Source organism: Ranitomeya imitator, chromosome 7, assembly GCF_032444005.1.
Source record: "Ranitomeya imitator isolate aRanImi1 chromosome 7, aRanImi1.pri, whole genome shotgun sequence".
Lineage (NCBI taxonomy): Eukaryota > Metazoa > Chordata > Amphibia > Anura > Dendrobatidae > Ranitomeya > Ranitomeya imitator.
In genome coordinates, this window is record NC_091288.1 from 213313299 (window position 1) to 213341261 (window position 27963).

Genomic DNA, 27963 nt, shown 5'->3' on the forward strand with positions numbered 1-27963 from the left:
CGAGGACACGAATGTCAATGTTGTCAAATACGCTGTGTCAGTCGGCGGATGCCCCGGAAGTTCCGGCTGGAGGTTGTAGGTTCCAGAGACCCTGGGGCTGTCCGGGTCGGAGCTGTGTCAGTGCGGGAAGCCTGAGGGGGACAGGAAAAGCGGAATGCCATGTGACTGAGGACTGCGGGAGGTCAGGAGGGGGACATCCTTGCCGAATGTGACAGGGGGCACTGTAGGCAGCCCGGGACCCTCTGCATAGGGCCCTCCCCCTATTAGACTGTGTGAAGGGTGAGCTGTAGGGTCCCCCTCTGTAATACGCAGTCTACAGGTTCATAAATAGTCTCCTCCCCTTTTATATACAGTGTATAAGGTGTTATATAGTGTCCTCCCCTCTTATATACAGTGTATAAGGTGTTATATAGTGTCCTCCCCTCTTATATACAGTGTATAAGGTGTTATATAGTGTCCTCCCCTCTTATATACAGTGTATAAGGTGTCATATAGTGTCCTCCCCTCTTATATACAGTGTGTAAGGTGCTGTATAGTGTCCTCCTCTCTGATATAGTGTATAAGGTGCTGTATAGTGTCCTCTCCTCTTATATACAGTGTGTTATAGTGTCCTCCCCTCTTATATACAGTGTGTAGTGTGTTATATAGTGTCCTCCCCTGTTATATACAGTGTATAGGGTGTTGTATACTGTCCTCCCCTCTTATATACAGTGTGTTATATAGTGTCCTCCCCTTTTATATACAGTGTATAAGGTGTTATATAGTGTCCTCCCCTCTTATATACGGTGTATAGGGTGTTGTATATTGTCCTCTCTTATATAGTGTATAAGGTTCTGTATAGTGTCCTCCCCTGTATTACACAGTGTATAGGTTGTATTGAGATCTGAGCCTCTGGGGTCCTACTTGCAACCCCCCGTGCTTTCTGGCTGCTATTATGAGGGTGTAGGGGGCCTTCGTCCTCCTGTCATGGTGCCCGCGACTTCTTATTAATTGTCCCCTGGAGGATAGACTTTGACTCTTGACATCACTGATAGAAGGGGGTCCCCTCCAGATTTAGGGGTCCCGTCTCTGCAGTGAAATTGGGGGTGGCACCAAGCATCCCCAGGTTTGGAGGGGTGACCCCCGGAGGTCCTGGGATGAAGGGGAAGGAGGAGAGCGGGAGCGGCGGAGGTCGTCTATCTGGAGTCAGCGGCAGTCCGGGGGGCATTGGGGGGAGTCCAGAGAAGAGTGTCAGTGCCCAGGAGCTGAAGGAACAGGGCAACAGGCTGTTCGTAGCCAGAAAATACCAAGAAGCAGTTTCCTGCTACAGCAAAGCCATCGTAAGTGTCCACACAAGGAAAATACTCTGTGCTGCTGTGAGACCAGTATATGTGACCACTGACACCCACTTCTCATATGACACCATCCTGTCCTCATCATGGTCACACGGGAATGGTCCCGACTTCACATTATCAATACCCTCACTCCCTGTAACACTCTGTGCTGCCGGGGACCCTCAGGACACCCCCTCTGTCATGTGCAGCCTTATCCTCCACATCATACACCTCTGCTGTAACACTCTGTGCTGCTGGGGACCCTCAGGACACCCCCCTCTGTCATGTGCAGCCTTATCCTCCACATCATACACCTCTGCTGTAACACTCTGTGCTGCTGGGGACCCTAAGGACACCCCCTCTGTCATGTGCAGCCTTATCCTCCACATCATACACCTCTGCTGTAACACTCTGTGCTGCTGGGGACCCTCAGGACACCCCCTCTGTCATGTGCAGCCTTATCCTCCACATCATACACCTCTGCTGTAACGCTCTGTGCTGCTGGGGACCCTCAGGACACCCCATCTGTCATGTGCAGCCTTATCCTCCACATTATACACCTCTGCTGTAACACTCTGTGCTGCTGGGGACTCTCAGGACACCCCCTCTGTCATGTGCAGCGTTATCCTCTACATCATACACCTCTGCTGTAACACTCTGTGCTGCTGGGGACCCTCAGGACACCCCCTCTGTCATGTGCAGCCTTATCCTCCACATCATACACCTCTGCTGTAACACTCTGTGCTGCTGGGGACCCTAAGGACACCCCCTCTGTCATGTGCAGCCTTATCCTCCACATCATACACCTCTGCTGTAACACTCTGTGCTGCTGGGGACCCTCAGGACACCCCCTCTGTCATGTGCAGCCTTATCCTCCACATCATACACCTCTGCTGTAACACTCTGTGCTGCTGGGGACCCTCAGGACACCCCCTCTGTCATGTGCAGCCTTATCCTCCACATCAAACACCTCTGCTGTAACACTCTGTGCTGCTGGGGACCCTCAGGACACCCCCTCTGTCATGTGCAGCCTTATCCTCCACATCATACACCTCTGCTGTAACACTCTGTGCTGCTGGGGACCCTCAGGACACCCCCTCTGTCATGTGCAGCCTTATCCTCCACATCAAACACCTCTGCTGTAACACTCTGTGCTGCTGGGGACCCTCAGGACACCCCCTCTGTCATGTGCAGCGTTATCCTCTACATCATACACCTCTGCTGTAACACTCTGTGCTGCTGGGGACCCTCAGGACACCCCCTCTGTCATGTGCAGCCTTATCCTCCACATTATACACCTCTGCTGTAACACTCTGTGCTGCTGGGGACCCTCAGGACACCCCATCTGTCATGTGCAGCCTTATCCTCCACATCTTACACCTCTGCTGTAACACTCTGTGCTGCCGGGGACCCTCAGGACACCCCCCTCTGTCATGTGCAGCCTTATCCTCCACATCATACACCTCTGCTGTAACACTCTGTGCTGCTGGGGACCCTAAGGACACCCCCTCTGTCATGTGCAGCCTTATCCTCCACATCATACACCTCTGCTGTAACACTCTGTGCTGCTGGGGACCCTCAGGACACCCCCTCTGTCATGTGCAGCCTTATCCTCCACATCATACACCTCTGCTGTAACACTCTGTGCTGCTGGGGACCCTCAGGACACCCCCTCTGTCATGTGCAGCCTTATCCTCCACATTATACACCTCTGCTGTAACACTCTGTGCTGCTGGGGACCCTAAGGACACCCCCTCTGTCATGTGCAGCCTTATCCTCCACATCATACACCTCTGCTGTAACACTCTGTGCTGCTGGGGACCCTCAGGACACCCCCTCTGTCATGTGCAGCCTTATCCTCCACATCATACACCTCTGCTGTAACACTCTGTGCTGCTGGGGACCCTAAGGACACCCCCTCTGTCATGTGCAGCCTTATCCTCCACATCATACACCTCTGCTGTAACACTCTGTGCTGCTGGGGACCCTCAGGACACCCCCTCTGTCATGTGCAGCCTTATCCTCCACATCATACACCTCTGCTGTAACACTCTGTGCTGCTGGGGACCCTCAGGACACCCCCTCTGTCATGTGCAGCCTTATCCTCCACATCATACACCTCTGCTGTAACACTCTGTGCTGCCGGGGACCCTCAGGACACCCCCCTCTGTCATGTGCAGCCTTATCCTCCACATCAAACACCTCTGCTGTAACACTCTGTGCTGCTGGGGACCCTCAGGACACCCCCTCTGTCATGTGCAGCCTTATCCTCCACATCATACACCTCTGCTGTAACACTCTGTGCTGCTGGGGACCCTCAGGACACCCCCTCTGTCATGTGCAGCCTTATCCTCCACATCAAACACCTCTGCTGTAACACTCTGTGCTGCTGGGGACCCTCAGGACACCCCCTCTGTCATGTGCAGCGTTATCCTCTACATCATACACCTCTGCTGTAACACTCTGTGCTGCTGGGGACCCTCAGGACACCCCCTCTGTCATGTGCAGCCTTATCCTCCACATTATACACCTCTGCTGTAACACTCTGTGCTGCTGGGGACCCTCAGGACACCCCATCTGTCATGTGCAGCCTTATCCTCCACATCTTACACCTCTGCTGTAACACTCTGTGCTGCTGGGGACCCTCAGGACACCCCCTCTGTCATGTGCAGCCTTATCCTCTACATCATACACCTCTGCTGTAACACTCTGTGCTGCTGGGGACCCTCAGGACACCCCCTCCGTCATGTGCAGCCTTATCCTCCACATCATACACCTCTGCTGTAACACTCTGTGCTGATGGGGACCCTCAGGACACCCCCCTCTGTCATGTGCAGCCTTATCCTCTACATCATACACCTCTGCTGTAACACTCTGTGCTGATGGGGACCCTCCGTACACCCCCCTCTGTCATGTGCAGCCTTATCCTCCACATTATACACCTCTGCTGTAACACTCTGTGCTGCTGGGGACTCTCAGGACACCCCCTCTGTCATGTGCAGCGTTATCCTCTACATCATACACCTCTGCTGTAACACTCTGTGCTGCTGGGGACCCTCAGGACACCCCCTCTGTCATGTGCAGCCTTATCCTCCACATTATACACCTCTGCTGTAACACTCTGTGCTGCTGGGGACTCTCAGGACACCCCCTCTGTCATGTGCAGCCTTATCCTCCACATTATACACCTCTGCTGTAACACTCTGTGCTGCTGGGGACCCTCAGGACACCCCCTCTGTCATGTGCAGCCTCATCTGTCACATTATCTTGATTTTGTGCTGAAATCCTCTGCGCTGCTGTGTCGGTTCTGATTTCTTTCTCTGTGCACTGTTCAGACCCGGAACCCCTCCATCGCGGTGTACTACACCAACCGCGCGCTGTGCTACCTGAAGATGCAGCAGCTGGACAAGGCGCTGGCGGACTGTAAGCACGCGCTGGAGCTGGACTGCCAGTCCGTCAAGGCGCACTTCTTCCTGGGGCAGTGCCAGATGGAGATGGAGAACTACGACGAGGCCATCGCCAACCTGCAGAGAGGTGCGAGCCCAGCGGGCAGGAGGGAGAATTCCAATAATCCGGAATCTTGACAATCCCTTTAAATTACTGTTATAGTGATAAAAGCTTCCATACGTGTAGTTGTAGGAAAATAAATTATCTGGAAACCATCAGCAAGCAGGTCGATTGCTGCCAAGAAGCCTGATCAGTGTCTCCCCTATGGAGATGAGATCCGGCCATACTTGCTGATGGTTTCCACAGTAAATTTGACGCTAATGGTCTGTTTTCCGCAGCGTACAGTCTGGCCAAGGAGCAGAGGCTGAACTTCGGAGACGACATCCCCAGCGCCTTGCGGATCGCCAAGAAGAAGCGGTGGAACAACATCGAGGAGCGGAGGATCAACCAGGAGAACGAGCTGCACGCCTATCTCACCAAGCTGATCCTGGTGGAGAAGGAGAGGTGAGGAGCCGCCATCGCATGCACCGCCCTGTGCAGCGCCCCCCGCCGCCGATCACCCCTATAACCCTTTAGATGCCGCCTCCGACCTCTCGCCTGTTTCCACTTCACAGGGAGCTGGAAGAGACGAAGAGGAAACACGAGGAGGAGAACGTGGAGGAGACCCGGAGCCGGGTCCAGCTGTCCGGAGTGGCCACCAAGCACGTAAGTCCCAGGGTGTACAGACGTCTGCCCCTCCCCCCCTGCACTGCGGAGCGCGCGGACCTGATTACGTGGCATGGGGTTAAACATTAATGAAGGTCGGAGGATAGACCTGCGTGTACCTGGTACGAGACAGGCGGCGGGCAACGCGCTCAGCGGTGCATATGAATACAGGCTATTGTTCACTGTTATCAGCCATTCTCTACACTGCTGCCCTTCTCGATTAGTGGTGTATATAATACAGGCTATTGTTCCCTGTTATCAGCCATTCTCTACACTGCAGCTCCTCTCTATTCTCTGACTCCCTGTGAACCCAGATAGTGCAAAATTACAGAGTTTCACCCTTCCACTGACTTTCCGGGATTAAAGTAGCTGCAACTTCGGGGCTTCCAGGGCCGACTACGCCCCAACGGTGTCACCCCTTTTTGGCGGTCACCCACAGAGAAGAGGTAACAACAAGCTTAGGGAAGCAGACAGTCCATTGAGGTACATGGCCAGGTGACCAGAGGGTCACAACCTGGCTTCTCCGAACATCTCCATGGGGTCAGTTGACCGGATGGTCCCAATTCTGGCTTACTGAAACGTATCTATGGCTGCATAGTTCATCCTTCTCTGTTTTGCAGGTCAGCAAACCAGGTGGACTTATACAATGGGTAATCAACATATTAGCAAACATGTATTCTTCAACATCCCTGTCCTCTAAAGATAGCAATACAATAAACGGTAGGAGCTGATATAAGTCAACTGTGACTCGTATGACAACAGTCTATGGTTCTTGACCCACTGAAGAAAAACACATAAATTCAATAGTCAACATTCAGACAGTAGCCTATGCCTCATGGGCGACTGAAAATAGACATCTGGCCTAATTAAGATTGAATGCTGTGTTGTCACATTACTCCCCCATCTTGATTAGCCAGACATGATGGGATTATACTCACCCTTCTCCTGGTCCTCGGCCTGACCTGGGTAACTTCTCATGTAATTGACGTGTCATTGTGTCCACACATGGCGTGCTCCGCATCCCGATTCCTGTATCAAATCCGACCGAGTGTTGGTGGTCTTGTATTCGAGCCGTCGAAGCAAGCACAACTCCTGTAGTTGAGTTTCCCGTTGAGGCTTTATATCCTCTCTGATCTTCTTCTCAAGGCTGAACTGGTGGGGTTAGATATATTGGTGTTTGAAACCTGCTGAGCATGCCTCACCTATGGTCTGTGTGTATGCCTCGCTGGTTGAGGAGCCCTTGGACAGTGTCTACAAACACCAGTCTTCTGCAGCTTCTCCGGGCTGAATAGTATCCCACTGCTGCAACAAAATGTGGAGACACGGGGGTCAGTGGGTGCTCACGTCCGCAGGCCCGAGAACGCATAGACCAGGGCTCATCCCACCACTCTCCTTTTCTGTGGGCAAAATACTACTCGGACAACACAGGGTGAGGGGAAAACAGCGTGGCAATACTTTATTGAACCACCAAACGGACAATAACACATAGAACAGTCCAAGAAAATAACCCAAGATGGCGCACACATTGAGTCGCCAGGATTAGAGCAGCTGGGACTTCTGGGCTTCCAGGGCTGACTACCCTACCTACTGCACCCCACTTTTGGCGGATGCCCACAGAGAGGAGGTGTCGACAAGCTTAGGAAGCTGACCATCCATTGAAGCACGTGGCCAGGTGACCTTAGGGTCACAACCTGGCCTCTCTGAACATCTCCGTGGGGCCAGGTGACCGGAGCGTCTCAATCCTGGCTTCCCAAAATGTCTCCATAGATTTAGTGATAGTCAATGGAGCAGATCTGTATCCTCCCAGCTAGTGCCATGGTGCTTAAGCTGGCATCCTGTAGAATGTCAAATGTGTTCCCCTTGATGATGCCTTGATTGTTCTGTAGAGAGACTTGGTGTCCTGGCAGCTGTTCTGCAGAGTCCCTCTTGATGGGGCCATGGTGTTTTGCAGCTGTTCTGCAGAGTCCCTCTTGATGGGGCCATGGTGTTTTGCAGCTGTTCTGCAGAGTCCCTCTTGATGGGGCCATGGTGTTTTGCAGCTGTTCTGCAGAGTCCCTCTTGATGGGGCCATGGTGTTTTGCAGCTGTTCTGCAGAGTCCCTCTTGATGGGGCCATAGTGTTTTGCAGCTGTTCTGCAGAGTCCCTCTTGATGGGGCCATGGTGTCCTGGCAGCTGTTCTGCCGAATCTCTCTTGATGGGGCCATGGTGTCCCGGCAGCTGTTCTGCAGAGTCCCTCTTGATGGTGCCATGGTGTTATGCAGCTGTTCTGCAGAGTCCCTCTTGATGGGGCCATGGTGTCCCGGCAGCTGTTCTGCAGAATCCCTCTTGATGGGGCCATGGTGTCCCGGCAGCTGTTCTGCAGAGTCCCTCTTGATGGGGCCATGGTGTCCTGGCAGCTGTTCTGCAGAGTCCCTCTTGATGGCGCCATGGTGTTTTGCAGCTGTTCTGCAGAGTCCCTCTTGATGGGGCCATGGTGTCCCGGCAGCTGTTCTGCAGAGTCCCTCTTGATGGGGCCATGGTGTCCTGGCAGCTGTTCTGCAGAGTCCCTCTTGATGGGGCCATGGTGTCCCGGCAGCTGTTCTGCAGAGTCCCTCTTGATGGTGCCATGATGTTATGCAGCTGTTCTGCAGAGTCCCTCTTGATGGGGCCATGGTGTCCCGGCAGCTGTTCTGCAGAATCCCTCTTGATGGGGCCATGGTGTCCCGGCAGCTGTTCTGCAGAGTCCCTCTTGATGGGGCCATGGTGTTTTGCAGCTGTTCTGCAGAGTCCCTCTTGATGGTGCCATGGTGTTATGCAGCTGTTCTGCAGAGTCCCTCTTGATGGGGCCATGGTGTCCCGGCAGCTGTTCTGCAGAATCCCTCTTGATGGGGCCATGGTGTCCCGGCAGCTGTTCTGCAGAGTCCCTCTTGATGGGGCCATGGTGTCCTGGCAGCTGTTCTGCAGAGTCCCTCTTGATGGCGCCATGGTGTTTTGCAGCTGATCTGCAGAGTCCCTCTTGATGGGGCCATGGTGTCCCGGCAGCTGTTCTGCAGAGTCCCTCTTGATGGGGCCATGATGTCCCGGCAGCTGTTCTGCAGAGTCCCTCTTGATGGGGCCATGGTGTCCTGGCAGCTGTTCTGCAGAGTCCCTCTTGATGGGGCCATGGTGTCCCGGCAGCTGTTCTGCAGAGTCCCTCTTGATGGTGCCATGATGTTATGCAGCTGTTCTGCAGAGTCCCTCTTGATGGGGCCATGGTGTCCCGGCAGCTGTTCTGCAGAATCCCTCTTGATGGGGCCATGGTGTCCCGGCAGCTGTTCTGCAGAGTCCCTCTTGATGGGGCCATGGTGTCCCGGCAGCTGTTCTGCAGAGTCCCTCTTGATGGGGCCATGGTGTCCCGGCAGCTGTTCTGCAGAGTCCCTCTTGATGGGGCCATGGTGTCCCGGCAGCTGTTCTGCAGAGTCCCTCTTGATGGGGCCATGGTGTCCCGGCAGCTGTTCTGCAGAGTCCCTCTTGATGGGGCCATGGTGTCCTGGCAGCTGTTCTGCAGAGTCCCTCTTGATGGGGCCATGGTGTCCCGGCAGCTGTTCTGCAGAGTCCCTCTTGATGGTGCCATGATGTTATGCAGCTGTTCTGCAGAGTCCCTCTTGATGGGGCCATGGTGTCCCGGCAGCTGTTCTGCAGAATCCCTCTTGATGGGGCCATGGTGTCCCGGCAGCTGTTCTGCAGAGTCCCTCTTGATGGGGCCATGGTGTCCCGGCAGCTGTTCTGCAGAGTCCCTCTTGATGGGGCCATGGTGTCCCGGCAGCTGTTCTGCAGAGTCCCTCTTGATGGGGCCATGGTGTCCCGGCAGCTGTTCTGCAGAGTCCCTCTTGATGGGGCCATGGTGTCCCGGCAGCTGTTCTGCAGAGTCCCTCTTGATGGGGCCATGGTGTCCCGGCAGCTGTTCTGCAGAGTCCCTCTTGATGGGGCCATGGTGTCCCGGCAGCTGTTCTGCAGAGTCCCTCTTGATGGGGCCATGGTGTCCCGGCAGCTGTTCTGCAGAGTCCCTCTTGATGGGGCCATGGTGTCCCGGCAGCTGTTCTGCAGAGTCCCTCTTGATGGGGCCATGGTGTCCCGGCAGCTGTTCTGCAGAGTCCCTCTTGATGGGGACATGGTGTCCCGGCAGCTGTTCTGCAGAGTCCCTCTTGATGGGGCCATGGTGTCCCGGCAGCTGTTCTGCAGAGTCCCTCTTCATGCGGCCATGGTGTCCCGGCAGCTGTTCTGTAGATTGTTCCTGGAAACAGAGGCAGATCACCTTTTATAGTTCACAGCTCTTATTAAATCATTTCTCCACAGGATTGGGGGAACTTGGCATGAGATAATTTCGCATTGTTGGAGGGTTCATAGTTTATGCTTCAGTGTTTGAGGGTCAACAAACTGCATGGCCCGGTACAATGGGTAATCAACATATTATCAAACATCGATTGTTCAATGTCCCTGTCCTCCAAAGATGGCAGACAATAACCTCTAGGCGCTGATATAAGAGGTAAACAGCAGCCATTCACAAACCTCAATTCAAGAATTAACTTTTACGAACAATAGTCTGTGTTTATTGACCAACTGAAGAAAAACAGAAATTCAACAGTCAACGTTGAACCAATAGCCTATGTCTCCTGGCTTAATTATGATTAATTGCTGTGTTGTCACACTCCCCTTTCTTTTGTGAGCAGGACAAACATTTGGCAGAAATGGACGAACTCTTCTCCCAAGTGGATGAGAGACGTAAGGTGAGATCCCGAGGGCTGGGAGGCCGGCGGCCATGTTGGTTGACCCCACCTTCCCAGCTCGCCCCATTGTCACTCACCCCATTGTTTCTCTTTGTGACTAGAAGCGAGACATCCCGGACTACCTCTGCGGGAAGATCAGCTTTGAGCTGATGCGGGAGCCGTGTATAACCCCCAGCGGAATCACCTACGACAGGAAGGACATCGAGGAGCACCTCCAGGTAAGAGGGATGATGGGGGGGGGGATGAACCGGGGTCAGCGTGGACCCCCCCACTTCCTGACTGATGGTAAATCATCTATTTTCCTGCAGAGAGTGGGACACTTTGATCCGGTGACCCGGAGCCCCCTGACCCAGGATCAGCTGATCCCGAACCTCGCCATGAAGGAGGTGATCGACGCCTTCATATCGGAGAACGGTTGGGTGGAGGACTATTAGCGGGGCGCTCCCCCAGCGGTGGCTCATATTCGGAGGTGTCCGGCAGTGGCGGCGGAGCGACGTAACGTGCCTGTTTTGCCTTCATGCCTTACTTGTCCCGCTCACGCCCATCGCTGTCCACCCGTCGTAGATCACAAACCCGGACCTCTTCTCGGGGCCGTTCTCATCTCTCTCCTCTCCGGGGCTGCTCTCGTTTCATCTCTCTCCTCGCTGCTGGTCACCAATGAATCCAAGCGAGAGATCAGACATGGATTTCTGCAGAGCGCGAGGACTACGCCAATATGGCCGCCGGCATACCCAGTGTTATTATGCTTTGTGGATGAAAACTCGACACTAGATGGCACCACAGATAATTATTTACAGCCCAGTTGCATCCTGGGACAGACATGCTGGAAATTGTAGTTCCACAACAGGCGGTCACTAACCTGCTATAGACAGTGCCCCCACCCCCCACTATATCTCTCTTCCTTGTACATAGGTGATGTAAATAGGTCCCAGTGTCCGTGCGGCTGCAGGACCGTCCACCTTTACGACCGATGAGTATCCGGACACGCAGGGTCTGGCGGGAGGGTCGGGGTAGTGTGTCGGCTTCTCCTGTGAATGCACAGTGCAAATATTAAAGCGGTTATGCGGATGCTTTGCGGCTGGAGAGTCCCGTTGTTTCTGGAGGTGGGGGGTGTCCTCGGAGGAGACAGTCAGTATGGCCGCACATCCCTGCCGACTGTCACCACTGCCCATACACGGTCATGCGATGATCCCTTTAAGCTGTCGGTGACCAAAACCTCGTTCACTCCGAGACTTTTTTTTAAATTCATTTTTACTACAGAAGAAAATTCCGTCATCAATAAAAATCCTTAAACTTTAAAACCTGAAAACCGAAAAATCCAAACTAAAAAAAAGTGCAAAAGTTGTTCGCTATGAGCAGCCACCATGTCAGTCCGGGGGGCCTCGGTGCTTCCCCCCGCCGGTCAGCATGAAGGGGACTCCGCTGATCACGCCGCTCGTCGCAGTGGTCAGCCTGCGCTCTGAGGTCTCTGGTTGTCGTACAGCAGAACGGTGGTAATGGGGGAGTCTCTACCCCAGGAACGTGGAGATGAAGACGCTAGTGTCCAGGTTCAGGGTGGCGTGCCACCAGCGGTCCGGGAAGTAGAGGACCTGAGGGAAGGACGAGAGCGGAGATCACTGGCCAAATACAAGACCCCAAGGGTTTCCGCCTGCACTGCATTCCCCATCCCCCGCCATCCATACAATAATGCCCTCACCTCTTCACTGCCCACAATCATCCCACCCGCTCTCTATGACCCACCATACTGCCGTCATCCTACTCGCTCTCTACACCACCATACTGCCGTCATCCTACTCGCTCTCTACACCACCATACTGCCGTCATCCTACTCGCTCTCTACACCACCATACTGCCGTCATCCTACTCGCTCTCTACACCACCATACTGCCGTCATCCTGCTCGCTCTCTACACCACCATACTGCCGTCATCCTACTCGCTCTCTACACCACCATACTGCCGTCATCCTGCTCGCTCTCTACACCACCATACTGCCGTCATCCTGCTCGCTCTCTACACCACCATACTGCTGTCATCCTGCTCGCTATTTATGACACCATACTGCCGTCATCCTACTCGCTCTCTACACCACCATACTGCCGTCATCCTACTCGCTCTCTACACCACCATACTGCCGTCATCCTGCTCGCTCTCTACACCACCATACTGCCGTCATCCTGCTCGCTCTCTACACCACCATACTGCTGTCATCCTGCTCGCTATTTATGACACCATACTGCCGTCATCCTGCTCGCTCTCTACACCACCATACTGCCGTCATCCTGCTCGCTCTCTACACCACCATACTGCCGTCATCCTGCTCGCTCTCTACTCCACCATACTGCCGTCATCCTGCTCGCTCTCTACACCACCATACTGCCGTCTTCCTGCTCGCTCTCTACACCACCATACTGCCGTCATCCTGCTCGCTCTCTACACCACCATACTGCCGTCTTCCTGCTCGCTCTCTACACCACCATACTGCCGTCATCTTGTTCGCTATTTACGACACCATACTGCCATCATCTTACTCGCTCTTTGGGACACAACCATACTGCCATCATCCTACTCGCTCTCTACACCACCATACTGCCATCATCCTACTCGCTCTCTACACCACCATACTGCCGTCTTCCTACTCGCTCTCTACACCACCATACTGCCGTCTTCCTACTCGCTCTCTACACCACCATACTGCCGTCATCCTACTCGCTCTCTACACCACCATACTGCCGTCATCCTGCTCGCTCTCTACACCACCATACTGCCGTCATCCTGCTCGCTCTCTACACCACCATGCTGCCGTCATCTTGTTCGCTATTTACGACACCATACTGCCATCATCTTACTCGCTCTTTGGGACACAACCATACTGCCATCATCCTACTCGCTCTCTACACCACCATACTGCCATCATCCTACTCGCTCTCTACACCACCATACTGCCGTCATCCTGCTCGCTCTCTACTCCACCATACTGCCGTCATCCTACTCGCTCTCTACACCACCATACTGCCGTCATCCTGCTCGCTCTCTACACCACCATACTGCCGTCATCCTGCTCGCTCTCTACACCACCATGCTGCCGTCATCTTGTTCGCTATTTACGACACCATACTGCCATCATCTTACTCGCTCTTTGGGACACAACCATAATGCCATCATCCTACTCGCTCTCTACTCCACCATACTGCCATCATCTTACTCGCTCTCTACACCACCATACTGCCGTCTTCCTACTCGCTCTCTACACCACCATACTGCCGTCATCCTACTCGCTCTCTACACCACCATACTGCCATCATCTTACTCGCTCTCTACACCACCATACTGCCGTCTTCCTACTCGCTCTCTACACCACCATACTGCCGTCATCCTACTCGCTCTCTACACCACCATACTGCCATCATCCTACTCGCTCTCTACACCACCATACTGCCGTCTTCCTACTCGCTCTCTACACCACCATGCTGCCGTCTTCCTACTCGCTCTCTACACCACCATGCTGCCGTCTTCCTACTCGCTCTCTACACCACCATGCTGCCGTCTTCCTACTCGCTCTCTACACCACCATACTGCCGTCATCCTGCTCGCTCTCTACACCACCATACTGCCGTCTTCCTGCTCGCTCTCTACACCACCATACTGCCGTCATCCTACTCGCTCTCTACACCACCATGCTGCCGTCTTCCTACTCGCTCTCTACACCATAATGCGGCAGGCATCCTGCTCGTTCTTTATGCTGTCATCCTACTCGCTTTCTAGGATCCCACCATACTGCCGTCATCCTGTTTGCAACACCACCATACTGCCGACATCACGCTCGCTTTCTACGACCCCACCACATTGCCGTTGTCCGGCTCGCTCTTTACGACCTCACCATACTGCCGTCGTCCCTCTCGCTCTCTACGACCCCTCACATCCTGGTGTTATACAGCTCGCGCTCTACGACCCCACTACACTGCCATCATCCCGTTCCTCTCTACAACCCCACCATACTGCCGTCATCCCACTTGCTCTCTACAACCCCCCATCCTGCCCTCATCCAGCTTGCTCTTTGACCCCCCTATCCTGCGTCATCCCGTACGCTCTCTACAACCTAACCATACTGCCGTCATCCCACTTGCTCTCTACGAGCCCCCATCCAGCTTGCTCTCTATGACTCCACTATCCTGCTGTTGTCTCACTCGCTCTACTGACCCCCGCATCTTGCAAGTCATCCCGCTAGCTTTCTACGACCTCTCGCATCTTGGCGTCATCCCACTCGCTCTCTACGACCCCACCATACTGCCATCATTTCAGTCACTCTCTATGACCCCCAAATTCTGCCTTCATCCTGCTCACTCTGTACAACCCCTCCATCCTGCTGTCATCCCGGTCCCTCTCTACATCCCACCCATCCTGCTGTCCTCCCGCTTGCTCTCTACGAACCCCCCATCCTTTTGTCATTCTGTTCGCTCTCTACCATACTGCCATCATCACATTCGCTTTCTACGACCCCTCACATCCTGGCATCATCCCGCTCACGTTCTACAACCCCTCACATCTTGGTGTCATCCCGCTCTACGACCCCACCATACTGCTGTCATCCCGCTCGCTCTCTACATCCCACCCATGCTGTTGTCATCCCGCTTGCTCGCTACATCCCCCCCATCCTGCCGTTATCCCACCTGCTTTCTGCCCCCTCCTCACATCCAGACACTATGTTGCCTCCTTGCGCTCTCCTTCACCCCTCGCCCTCCGGTCCTCACCTCTCCGGGTCGGATCGTGCACTCTATAGGACGTTCTGCTGCCGGTAGTAGCGGGTACGTCTCCAGCATCCAGGACAGTGTGGTCCTGTTAGGGTTAAATTCGGGGGTCTTGTCGGGTGGGTAAAGGAACCAGCGCTGCGGGAAGGAAGGACTTTAATTAATCTGTAAGACATAATTGGAGCAGCTCCCGGTGTGGGGGGCACTCACCTTCCTGCCGTATATCACCTCGGAGTACCCTGGCCCGTGCCAGTGGAAGGGAACGCCCGTGCCCGAACCTGTGGGAGAGCCGGGGTCATTTATTTGTTCATAGCACATGGGTGCCATAACTTCCCGGGAGTCTCCCGGCCGCCAGCGTTTGTCGGGGGCCCTGGATTTGTGGTTCTCGGTGCCATTTTTTTTATCACGTCACTTACCAGCTATCCCAAAGCTGTAGGCCCCGGCCGTGCCAGGCAGGGTGAACGGAGGAGGGGCGTATTTCTGAAACAGAGACCCCCATTCTGTGAAGTTATTGTCACCAAAGAAATACAAAGTATCTGCAGGGTAAACGAGGATTTGTTAGTGGTGACCGGGGGTCCTGTGCATGTCTCCCATACCCTACAGTCATCACGTCACCGGTACGGGTATAACTCACCCACACCCAGAGAGTCCAGGTCCTGGGGGCCGAGGAGGCGAGAGACGTAATCCTGGAAAGGGACATCCACTGGGGAGAAGGGAGGCCGACGTTATACATACACGAGACCCCCGAGGAGGCTGGGACACAAGATCATGAGGCCCCTTCCTCCAACGTATCCTCTGTTATACACGCTCCTGTACGCTACGGCCACCTCCATTATACTCCTGTCCTGTATTCTGCGGCCCCCTCTTCTATTATATCCCGGTCCTGTACACTGCGACCCCCCCTCCTCTATTATACCCCGGTCCTGTACACTGCGGCCCCCTCCTCTATTATACCCCGGTCCTGTACACTGTGGCCCCCTCCTCTATTATACCCCGGTCCTGTACACTGCGGCCCCCCTCCTCTATTATACTTCTGTCCTGTACACTGCGGCCCCCCTCCTCTATTATACCCCGGTCCTGTATTCTGCGGCCCCCTCCTCTATTATACTTCTGTCCTGTACACTGCGGCCCCCCTCCTCTATTATACCCCGGTCCTGTACACTGCGGCCCCCCTCCTCTATTATACTTCTGTCCTGTACACTGCGGCCCCCCTCCTCTATTATACCCCGGTCCTGTATTCTGCGGCCCCCTCCTCTATTATACTTCTGTCCTGTACACTGCGGCCCCCCTCCTCTATTATACCCCGGTCCTGTACACTGCGGCCCCCTCCTCTATTATACCCCGGTCCTGTACACTGCGGCCCCCTCCTCTATTATACCCCGGTCCTGTACACTGCGGCCCCCCTCCTCTATTATACTCCTGTCCTGTACACTCTCTATTACCTCTATTATACCCGGTCCTGTACACTGCGACCCCCCTCCTTTATTATACCCCGGTCCTGTACACTGCGACCCCCTCCTCTATTATACCCTGGTCCTGTACACTGCGGCCCCCTCCTCCATTATACTCCTGTCCTGTACACTGCGGCCCCCCTCCTCTATTATACCCGGTCCTGTATTCTGCGGCCCCCTCCTCCATTATACCCCGGTCCTGTATTCTGCGGCCCCCATCTCCATTATACCCCAGTCCTGTATTCTGCGGCCCCCTCTTCCATTATACCCCGGTCCTGTATTATGCGGCCCCCTCCTCTATTATACCCCGGTCCTGTACACTGCGGCCCCCTCCTCTATTATACCCCGGTCCTGTACACTGCGGCCCCCTCCTCTATTATACCCCGGTCCTGTACACTGCGGCCCCCTCCTCTATTATACCCCGGTCCTGTACACTGCGGCCCCCCTCCTCTATTATACTCCTGTCCTGTACACTGCGGCCCCCCTCCTCTATTATACCCCGGTCCTGTACACTGCGGCCCCCTCCTCTATTATACCCCGGTCCTGTACACTGCGGCCCCCTCCTCTATTATACCCCGGTCCTGTACACTGCGGCCCCCTCCTCTATTATACCCCGGTCCTGTACACTGCGGCCCCCTCCTCTATTATACCCCGGTCCTGTACACTGCGGCCCCCCTCCTCTATTATACCCCGGTCCTGTACACTGCGGCCCCCCTCCTCTATTATACCCCGGTCCTGTACACTGCGGCCCCCCTCCTCTATTATACCCCGGTCCTGTACACTGCGGCCCCCCTCCTCTATTATACCCCGGTCCTGTACACTGCGGCCCCCCTCCTCTATTATACCCCGGTCCTGTACACTGCGGCCCCCCTCCTCTATTATACTCCTGTCCTGTACACTGCGGCCCCCCTCCTCTATTATACTCCTGTCCTGTACACTCTCTATTACCTCTATTATACCCGGTCCTGTACACTGCGACCCCCCTCCTTTATTATACCCCGGTCCTGTACACTGCGACCCCCTCCTCTATTATACCCTGGTCCTGTACACTGCGGCCCCCTCCTCCATTATACTCCTGTCCTGTACACTGCGGCCCCCCTCCTCTATTATACCCGGTCCTGTATTCTGCGGCCCCCTCCTCCATTATACCCCGGTCCTGTATTCTGCGGCCCCCATCTCCATTATACCCCAGTCCTGTATTCTGCGGCCCCCTCTTCCATTATACCCCGGTCCTGTATTATGCGGCCCCCTCCTCTATTATACCCCGGTCCTGTACACTGCGGCCCCCTCCTCTATTATACCCCGGTCCTGTACACTGCGGCCCCCTCCTCTATTATACCCCGGTCCTGTACACTGCGGCCCCCCTCCTCTATTATACTTCTGTCCTGTACACTGCGGCCCCCCTCCTCTATTATACCCCGGTCCTGTACACTGCGGCCCCCTCCTCTATTATACTCCTGTCCTGTACACTGCGGCCCCCCTCCTCTATTATACCCCGGTCCTGTACACTGCGGCCCCCTCCTCTATTATACCCCGGTCCTGTACACTGCGGCCCCCCTCCTCTATTATACTCCTGTCCTGTACACTGCGGCCCCCCTCCTCTATTATACCCCGGTCCTGTACACTGCGGCCCCCTCCTCTATTATACCCCGGTCCTGTACACTGCGGCCCCCTCCTCTATTATACCCCGGTCCTGTACACTGCGGCCCCCTCCTCTATTATACCCCGGTCCTGTACACTGCGGCCCCCTCCTCTATTATACCCCGGTCCTGTACACTGCGGCCCCCCTCCTCTATTATACCCCGGTCCTGTACACTGCGGCCCCCCTCCTCTATTATACCCCGGTCCTGTACACTGCGGCCCCCTCCTCTATTATACCCCGGTCCTGTACACTGCGGCCCCCTCCTCTATTATACCCCGGTCCTGTACACTGCGGCCCCCCTCCTCTATTATACCCCGGTCCTGTACACTGCGGCCCCCCTCCTCTATTATACTCCTGTCCTGTACACTCTCTATTACCTCTATTATACCCGGTCCTGTATTCTGCGGCCCCCTCCTCCATTATACCCCGGTCCTGTATTCTGCGGCCCCCTCTTCCATTATACCCCGGTCCTGTATTATGCGGCCCCCTCCTCCATTATACACTGGTCCTGTACGTTGAGCCCCCCTTATAGTGTTGGGGGTATCACCTGTGATCGGTATCTCACCTTTCTCGTAGGAATACGTGTTTGCGGTGCTCAGCCGGACGCTGCGATCTCCGTACGTCCGGAGCAGCTGCTCTTTCCTGCACAGCGACCGGAACTCCTGCCATAGATGACATGTGAGAACCGCACAACATGAGTTCTGTATGGGGGGACGGGGACCAAAAATGCACTCACCGAATTATCTGTGAGTCCCTCAATAATGACCGGCCTCTTGTATGCATACCTGTTAAGAACAAGATCAGGGGCTCAGTGCATGTGCTGCAGGGAGCAGGGGGCTCAGTGCATGTGCTGCGGGGAGCTGGGGGCTCAGGACATGTGCTGCAGGGAGCAGGGGGCTCAGGGTATGTGCTGCTTGGAGAAGGGCTCAGTGCATGTGCTGCGGGGAGCAGGGGGCTCAGTGCATGTGCTGCGGGGTGCAGGGGGCTCAGGACGTGCTGCGGGGAGCTGGGGGCTCAGGATGTGCTGCGGGGAGCAGGGGGCTCAGGACAAGTGCTGAGGGGAGCAGGGGGCTCAGGGCATGTGCTGCTTGGAGACGGGCTCAGTGCATGTGCTGCTTGGAGAAGGGGGCTCAGTGCATGTGCTGCGGGGAGCAGGGGGCTCAGTGCATGTGCTGCGGGGAGCAGGGGGCTCAGTGCATGTGCTGTGGGGAGCTGGGGGCTTAGGACATGTGCTGCGGGGAGCAGGGGGCTCAGTGCATGTGCTGCTTGGAGAAGGGGGCTCAGTGCATGTGCTGCTTGGAGAAGGGGGCTCAGTGCATGTGCTGCTTGGAGAAGGGCTCAGTGCATGTGCTGCAGGGGGCTCAGTGCATGTGCTGCGGGGTGCAGGGGGCTCAGGACGTGCTGCGGGGAGCTGGGGGCTCAGGATGTGCTGCGGGGAGCAGGGGGCTCAGGACAAGTGCTGAGGGGAGCAGGGGGCTCAAGGCATGTGCTGCTTGGAGACGGGCTCAGTGCATGTGCTGCTTGGAGAAGGTGGCTCAGTGCATGTGCTGCGGGGAGCAGGGGGCTCAGTGCATGTGCTGCGGGGAGCAGGGGGCTCAGTGCATGTGCTGCGGGGAGCAGGGGGCTCAGTGCATGTGCTGTGGGGAGCTGGGGGCTTAGGACATGTGCTGCGGGGAGCAGGGGGCTCAGTGCATGTGCTGCTTGGAGAAGGGGGCTCAGTGCATGTGCTGCTTGGAGAAGGGGGCTCAGTGCATGTGCTGCTTGGAGAAGGGCTCAGTGCATGTGCTGCAGGGGGCTCAGTGCATGTGCTGCGGGGTGCAGGGGGCTCAGGACGTGCTGCGGGGAGCTGGGGGCTCAGGATGTGCTGCGGGGAGCAGGGGGCTCAGGACAAGTGCTGAGGGGAGCAGGGGGCTCAAGGCATGTGCTGCTTGGAGACGGGCTCAGTGCATGTGCTGCTTGGAGAAGGTGGCTCAGTGCATGTGCTGCGGGGAGCAGGGGGCTCAGTGCATGTGCTGCGGGGAGCAGGGGGCTCAGTGCATGTGCTGCGGGGAGCAGGGGGCTCAGTGCATGTGCTGCGGAGAGCTGGGGGCTCAGGACATGTGCTGCGGGGAGCAGGGAGCTCGGCCTGTGCTGCTTGGAGAAGGGGGCTCAGGACATGTGCTGCGAGGAGCAGGTGGCTCAGGACATGTGCTACGGGGAGCAGGTGGCTCAGGACATGTGCTGCGGGGAGCAGGTGGCTCAGGACATGTGCTGCGGGGAGCAGGTGGCTCAGGACATGTGCTGCAGGGGGCTCGGCCTATGCTGCTTGGAGAAGGGGGCTCAGGACATGTGCTGCGGGGAGCAGGTGGCTCAGGACATGTGCTACGGGGAGCAGGTGGCTCAGGACATGTGCTGCGGGGAGCAGGGGGCTCAGTGCATGTGCTGCGGGGAGCAGGGAGCTCGGCCTGTGCTGCTTGGAGAAGGGGGCTCAGGACATGTGCTGCGAGGAGCAGGTGGCTCAGGACATGTGCTACGGGGAGCAGGTGGCTCAGGACATGTGCTGCAGGGGGCTCGGCCTATGCTGCTTGGAGAAGGGGGCTCAGGACATGTGCTGCGGGGAGCAGGTGGCTCAGGACATGTGCTACGGGGAGCAGGTGGCTCAGGACATGTGCTGTGGGGAGCAGGTGGCTCAGGACGTGCTGCGGGGAGTAGGGGGCTCGGCCTGTGCTGCTTGGAGAAGGGGGCTCAGGACATGTGCTGCGGGGAGCAGGTGGCTCAGGACATGTGCTGCGGGGAGCAGGTGGCTCAGGACATGTGCTGCGGGGAGCAGGTGGCTCAGGACATGTGCTGCGGGGAGAAGGTGGCTCAGGACATGTGCTGCGGGGAGCAGGGGGCTCATGACATGTGCTGCGGGGAGCAGGGGGCTCATGACATGTGCTGCGGGGAGCAGGGGGCTCATGACATGTGCTGCGGGGAGCAGGGGGCTCATGACATGTGCTGCGGGGAGCAGGGGGCTCGGCCTGTGCTGCTTGGAGAAGGGGGCTCAGGACATGTGCTGCGGGGAGCAGGTGGCTCAGGACATGTGCTGCGGGGAGCAGGTGGCTCAGGACATGTGCTGCGGGGAGCAGGTGGCTCAGGACATGTGCTGCGGGGAGCAGGTGGCTCAGGACATGTGCTGCGGGGAGCAGGGGTCTCATGACATGTGCTGCGGGGAGCAGGTGGCTCAGGACATGTGCTGCGGGGAGCAGGTGGCTCAGGACATGTGCTGCGGGGAGCAGGTGGCTCAGGACATGTGCTGCGGGGAGCAGGTGGCTCAGGACATGTGCTGCGGGGAGCAGGTGGCTCAGGACATGTGCTGCGGGGAGCAGGTGGCTCAGGACATGTGCTGCGGGGAGCAGGGGGCTCAGGACATGTGCTGCGGGGAGCAGGGGGCTCATGACATGTGCTGCGGGGAGCAGGGGGCTCATGACATGTGCTGCGGGGAGCAGGTGGCTCAGGGCATGTGCTGCGGGGAGCAGGGGGCTCATGACATGTGCTGCGGGGAGCAGGGGGCTCATGACATGTGCTGCGGGGAGCAGGGGGCTCATGACGTGCTGCGGGGAGCAGGTGGCTCAGGGCATGTGCTGCGGGGAGCAGGGGGCTCATGACATGTGCTGCGGGGAGCAGGTGGCTCAGGACATGTGCTGCGGGGAGCAGGTGGCTCAGGACATGTGCTGCGGGGAGCAGGGGGCTCAGGACATGTGCTGCGGGGAGCAGGGGGCTCAGGACATGTGCTGCGGGGAGCAGGGGGCTCATGACATGTGCTGCGGGGAGCAGGGGGCTCATGACATGTGCTGCGGGGAGCAGGGGGCTCATGACATGTGCTGCGGGGAGCAGGGGGCTCATGACATGTGCTGCGGGGAGCAGGGGGCTCATGACATGTGCTGCGGGGAGCAGGTGGCTCAGGGCATGTGCTGCGGGGAGCAGGGGGCTCATGACATGTGCTGCGGGGAGCAGGCGGCTCATGACATGTGCTGCGGGGAGCAGGGGGCTCATGACATGTGCTGCGGGGAGCAGGGGGCTCATACGATACGATACACTTTATTGATCCCGTGGGAAATTATGGTATCACAGCAGCACAACTAAGGCTACGTTCACACTAGCGTTATGCTAGTGTGCGTCGGGTTAGCGTCGGGCGACGCAGCGGCGACGCATGCGTCATGCGCCCCTATATTTAACATGGTGGACGCATGCGTTATTGTTTGTTGCGTTGTGCGACGCATGCGTCTTTTTTGCCGCTAGCGTCGGACCAAGAAAACGCAACAAGTTGCATTTTTCTTGCGTCCGATTTTCGGCAAAAAACGACGCATGCGTCGCAAAACGCAGCGTTTTTGCGTGCGTTTTGCTGCGTTTTTGCGTGCGTTGTGCCGCCGACGCAGCGGTGCACAACGCTAGTGTGAATGTAGCCTTAAATCATAAAAATCATAAAGGAATGACATAGTTGACATGACAGTTTGTTGACAGAAGAACATTATACATTAGAATAGGACATACACAACGAGTGAACTGAAATGTAGAGAAATGAGTAGACATTCACCTTGGTGGTTTAACCCTAATGTTATTGTTGTACATTCCCATGGCAGTTGGCACAAACGATTTCCTATATTTTTCCTTCTTACACCTCAGAAGTATTAGCCGGTTGCTGAAGGTGCTCTTCTGTCTCATGAATAGCTCATATAATGGATGTGCATTATTGTTCATAATTGCCATACACTTTCTCAGAGTTCTTCTCTCCACTACCTCCCCAAGAGTCCAGATTACAGCCGACAGCAGAACTTGCCTTCTTAATAATCTTATTCAGCTTATTAGCATCAGAGGCCCGCACACTACTACCCCAGCACGTGATTGCAAAAAAGATGGCACTTGCCACCACAGATTGGTAGAACATTTCTAACATTTTGCTACACACATTAAAAGACCTCAGTTTCCTTAGGAAATACAATCTGCTCATCCCCTTCTTGTAGACAAACTCTGAGTGGCATCTCCAGTCCAGTTTGCTATCCAAATGGACCCCCAAATATTTGTAACTCTCCACCTGCTCGACCTCCTGACCTGCAATAGTGATCGGTAAGCATTCCAACTTTATCCTGCTATAGTTGGCCACCAACTCCTTGGTTTTCTTAACATTTAGTTGTAGATAGTTACCATTGCACCAATCCACGAAATTCGACACCACCCTTCTGTATTCCTCATCCCCCTGATCCCCCCTAATGCATCCCACAACCACGGAGTCATCCGAAAATTTTTGAAGATGGCAAAGTTCAGATTTATACTGAAAGTCTGAAGTATACAGTATGAATAGAAAGGGCGCAAGCACCGTTCCCTGGGGGGCACCTACACTGCTCAATAATCTGCTTGACACCACTGCTCCCATCTGTACAAACTGTGGCCGATCTGATAGGTCGTCAGTTATCCAATTTCTCATCCCCTCCTCCACCTTCATATCAGTCATCTTTTTGTGTAGTAAAAGTGGCTGCAGGGAGTTAAATGCACTCGAGAAATCGAAGAACATCGCTCGCACCGTGGTTCCGTCAGTCTCCAGAAATGAATGTACCCTATGTAACAGAGAAAGGATAGCATCGTCCACCCCCAATCTATGTCGGTACGCAAACTGAAGGGGATCGATGACGTGCTGCGGGGAGCAGAGGGCTCATGACATGCTGCTTGGAGAAGGGGGCTCAGGATATGTGCTGCGGGGAGCAGGGGGCTCAGTGCATGTGCTGCGGGGAGCTGGGGGCTCATGGTTTTAGGGCATGTACTGTGGGGGAGCAGAGTGCTTAGTGCATGGGCTGTAGAGGGCTTGGTGCATGTGCTGCGGAGGTGCATGGAGTTCAGTGTATGTGCTGTGGTTGTGCAGAGGGGGCTTGGTACCAGTGTTGCTGGCATGTATAGGGTTCGGAACACGGGGGGCAGATTGCTCGGAGCACGTGTTACAGAGGTGATGGAGACATGGCGGAGCACACAGGCAACCACTCACCGCTCGATGAATTCTGAGTAGGTGATGGAGGCGTCCCTCCTCTCCACTGTGCAGCGTTCCTCCTCTTGGACCGGGGAGTAATTGTTCCTTTGCCTGCAGACAAAAACAAGAGAACGTCATGTTTCCTGCAGAAGACGGGACCTGAAGTATCCGGATAATAACTGCCAGCTATTCTTCACTCCCCCTTATCCATAGAAACGCTCGTTTTGTCTGAGTGTGCATGTGTTCTTAATAGGAAGAGGGGAGTAAGCTGCAGGTAGAAAACTCTTGAGATGATCTATTCCCCCACCGCAAAAATAATGGATATGATGCCTTAAAGGAGATTTCTACTATTATTAAACACTTTATAAATGCACCAATGGGCCTGAGGGTAGTGCCAAAGTCAAAATATTTTCCCTGCACCCTCTGATAAACATTCTCCCTGGGCTCCTCTGATAAAGCGTCGGTGGAGCGTGCACACTGCTGCCCCATAGATGAGGGATGGAGCGACGGTGGAGCGTGCACACTGCTGCCCCATAGATGAGGGATGGAGCGACGGTGGAGCGTGCACACTGCTGCCCCATAGATTAGGGATGGAGCGACGGTGGAGCGTGCACACTGCTGCCCCATAGATTAGGGATGGAGCGACGGTGGAGCGTGCACATTGCTGCCCCATAGATAAGGAATGGAGCGTCGGTGGAGCGTGCACACTGCTGCCCCATAGATAAGGGATGGAGCGACGGTGGAGCGTGCACACTGCTGCCCCATAGATTAGGGATGGAGCGACGGTGGAGCGTGCACACTGCTGCCCCATAGATAAGGAATGGAGCGTCGGTGGAGCGTGCACACTGCTGCCCCATAGATAAGGGATGGAGCGACGGTGGAGCGTGCACACTGCTGCCCCATAGATAAGGGATGGAGCGTCGGTATAGCGTGCACACTGCTGTCCCATAGATAAGGGATGGAGCGTCGGTATAGCGTGCACACTGCTGCCCCATAGATAAGGGATGGAGCGACGGTGGAGCGTGCACACTGCTGCCCCATAGATAAGGGATGGAGCGACGGTGGAGCGTGCACACTGCTGCCCCATAGATGAGGGATGGAGCGTCGGTGGAGCGTGCACACTGCTGCCCCATAGATAAGGAATGGAGCGTCGGTGGAGTGTGCACACTGCTGCCCCATAGATGAGGGATGGAGCGTCGGTGGAGCGTGCACACTGCTGCCCCATAGATAAGGGATGGAGCGACGGTGGAGCGTGCACACTGCTGCCCCATAGATGAGGGATGGAGCGACGGTGGAGCGTGCACACTGCTGCCCCATAGATAAGGGATGGAGTGACGGTGGAGCGTGCACACTGCTGCCCCATAGATGAGGGATGGAGCGACGGTGGAGCGTGCACACTGCTGCCCCATAGATGAGGGATGGAGCGTTGGTGGAGCGTGCACACTGCTGCCCCATAGATGAGGGATGGAGCGTCGGTGGAGCGTGCACACTGCTGCCCCATAGATGAGGGATGGAGCGACGGTGGCGTGTGCACACTGCTGCCCCATAGATAAGGGATGGAGCGTCGGTGGAGCGTGCACATTGCTGCCCCATAGATAAGGGATGGAGTGACGGTGGAGCGTGCACACTGCTGCCCCATAGATGAGGGATGGAGCGACGGTGGAGCGTGCACACTGCTGCCCCATAGATAAGGGATGGAGCGTCGGTATAGCGTGCACACTGCTGCCCCATAGATAAGGGATGGAGCGTTGGTGGAGCGTGCACACTGCTGCCCCATAGATGAGGGATGGAGCGTTGGTGGAGCGTGCACACTGCTGCCCCATAGATGAGGGATGGAGCGTCGGTGGAGCGTGCACACTGCTGCCCCATAGATGAGGGATGGAGCGACGGTGGAGCGTGCACACTGCTGCCCCATAGATGAGGGATGGAGCGTTGGTGGAGCGTGCACACTGCTGCCCCATAGATGAGGGATGGAGCGTCGGTGGAGCGTGCACACTGCTGCCCCATAGATAAGGGATGGAGCGTCGGTGGAGCGTGCACACTGCTGCCCCATAGATAAGGGATGGAGCGTCGGTGGAGCGTGCACACTGCTGCCCCATAGATGAGGGATGGAGCGTCGGTGGAGCGTGCACACTGCTGCCCCATAGATGAGGGATGGAGCGACGGTGGCGTGTGCACACTGCTGCCCCATAGATGAGGGATGGAGCGACGGTGGAGCGTGCACACTGCTGTCCCGTTTTGCCGATCGCTGTGGTTCCCGGCGGTCAGACCCCTGCAGATCTATAACTATCATCTATCCTCTGGATTGGTGACAACTTGCTTTCTCTGGACAGCCCCTTTAATTGTGTGACACATTAGACGTCGTCTGGTCCTTCCACAGCACGGGAGCGGGACCCAGCCGACCCTTCTGTTATTTGTCCAGGCCACAATTCGATGCCGAATTCATGGAGAACTGGACGTCTGCTGCTGGCGAATGTGCCTTATTAATTCTCCACAGATGTCGGGATGCTGGGAGTTGTAGTTGATGGCTTTTCCAAGGCTGTTTGTCCAGTGAGGCGATGACATCATAGCTGGTGATGACATCATAGCTGGTGATGACATCAGTCACGCTGTCGGCCATAACTAGGACCCACCATCCTCCGCCGTCACATGCTGTGTAGTCGCTCCGCTCCTGCAGTGACAGCGCTACGATGACCTGGAGCAGGAGGTAACGGAGGGGGACAGACGCCATGTGGTCCCGGGCCCCCGCAGCACCGCTTTCTTCACCTCCTCGCCCACACCTGCAGTTATAGATACCACAGGTTATAAACTCCAGTGCGTAATAAACATTATATATAGAGCATCAATATCACAATATATAGAGGGCCAATATCGCAATACACTTTATATATAGAGGGCGAATATCGTGATATGCATTATTTATATAGTGCCAATATCACGATATACACACGGTGTCAATAAAGTTTATTGATAGCCCACACAAGGCTGTACCAAGTACTGGATAGGCCTGTTGCTCCTGGCAACCAATCAGCTTCCTTTCCTCATTTTAGAAGCTGGAATCTGATTGGTTACTATAAACAATAAGCTCATTGGAAGAGGGCCATGTGCGCACTACGTCACCAATCACACTCCAGTTCATATGGCAGCTTAGAAAGCATTCTATGTAATGAATCTATGGCGCTGTCAATAAACTTTATTTACAAAAAACACATATTGCGCTACATACATCTGGGCATGCTGGGAGCTGTAGTTCCGTCATTCAGCGCTCTCTCCGCCCGTGCATACAGTATGACAGACCTGACTGCCGGCTCCGGGGTTCTCCGTGTCCGGGAACTGATGATGTGTAAGAAAGAAATCACATTCACTCTCCGCCCGGCCACTCACTGCCGTCCACACGTCTGTAGCCGCACTGCACTGTGGGAGATGTAGTTCCTGATCGTCACACAGTAGGAATAACCGACCGGAAGTAAGAGAGCGAGAGAACTACATTACCCGACATGCAACGCTGCCATATAAGAAACAGCCATTCAGATTACAGCTCACATTTTAACACAGCACGGTCTGGGATGGAAGAAGCAATCTGATTGGTTGTTAAAAATCAGGTTAGGGATTCAAGACAGGAGTCCTTTGGTAGCTAGGGGCGACGGCCTTACTAGGGCCGCTTTCACACCTCCGTTTTTCCTGGTACCAGAGATGTCAGTGTCCGTGTGTGTAAATTATGCTGCACATGTGTGCCGCATCAGTACCACACGCATCGGCGCCTGAGAAACAGCGGTACAGTGAGCGCCGTTCCCCGGCGCCGGGTGATGAACACGGTTCTCATCATTCTTCCCTACCGGCGGTCAGGGGAGAATGACGAGAGTTATATTCAAGTGATAAGTGACAGCAGGAGCGGCTGATGGGAGTAGTCCTCACCCGCCGTCTGTGATGTAAATAA

The 27963-nt window shown here is 55.6% G+C and overlaps 2 protein-coding genes across 3 annotated transcripts; one reads left to right on the forward strand and one right to left on the reverse strand.

The window, feature by feature from the left end:
• Positions 1 to 56: 56 nt before the first annotated feature.
• Positions 57 to 11281, forward strand: STUB1 (STIP1 homology and U-box containing protein 1). Its single transcript, XM_069734775.1, has 7 exons — positions 57 to 1319; positions 4649 to 4847; positions 5099 to 5264; positions 5375 to 5465; positions 10154 to 10210; positions 10312 to 10428; positions 10519 to 11281. The coding sequence occupies exons 1-7, from the start codon at positions 1137 to 1139 to the stop codon at positions 10642 to 10644; spliced, it is 939 nt and encodes a 312-aa protein (XP_069590876.1). The 5' UTR covers positions 57 to 1136; the 3' UTR covers positions 10645 to 11281.
• A 142-nt stretch (positions 11282 to 11423) lies between these two features.
• JMJD8 (jumonji domain containing 8) lies at positions 11424 to 27445 on the reverse strand. Of its 2 annotated transcripts, none has more exons than XM_069734778.1 (10): positions 27324 to 27445; positions 26660 to 26806; positions 24045 to 24137; positions 18786 to 18834; positions 18615 to 18711; positions 15591 to 15659; positions 15373 to 15492; positions 15167 to 15234; positions 14960 to 15094; positions 11424 to 11799 (listed from the first exon to the last, which is right to left on the reverse strand). In XM_069734778.1, exons 2-10 carry the CDS (start codon positions 26755 to 26757, stop codon positions 11719 to 11721), a joined length of 810 nt encoding a protein of 269 aa, XP_069590879.1. In that variant the 5' UTR covers positions 26758 to 26806; positions 27324 to 27445; the 3' UTR covers positions 11424 to 11718. The 2 variants fall into 2 exon arrangements, with proteins under 2 accessions (XP_069590879.1, XP_069590878.1); XM_069734777.1 differs by having other exon boundaries at positions 27253 to 27444.
• Positions 27446 to 27963: the final 518 nt, after the last annotated feature.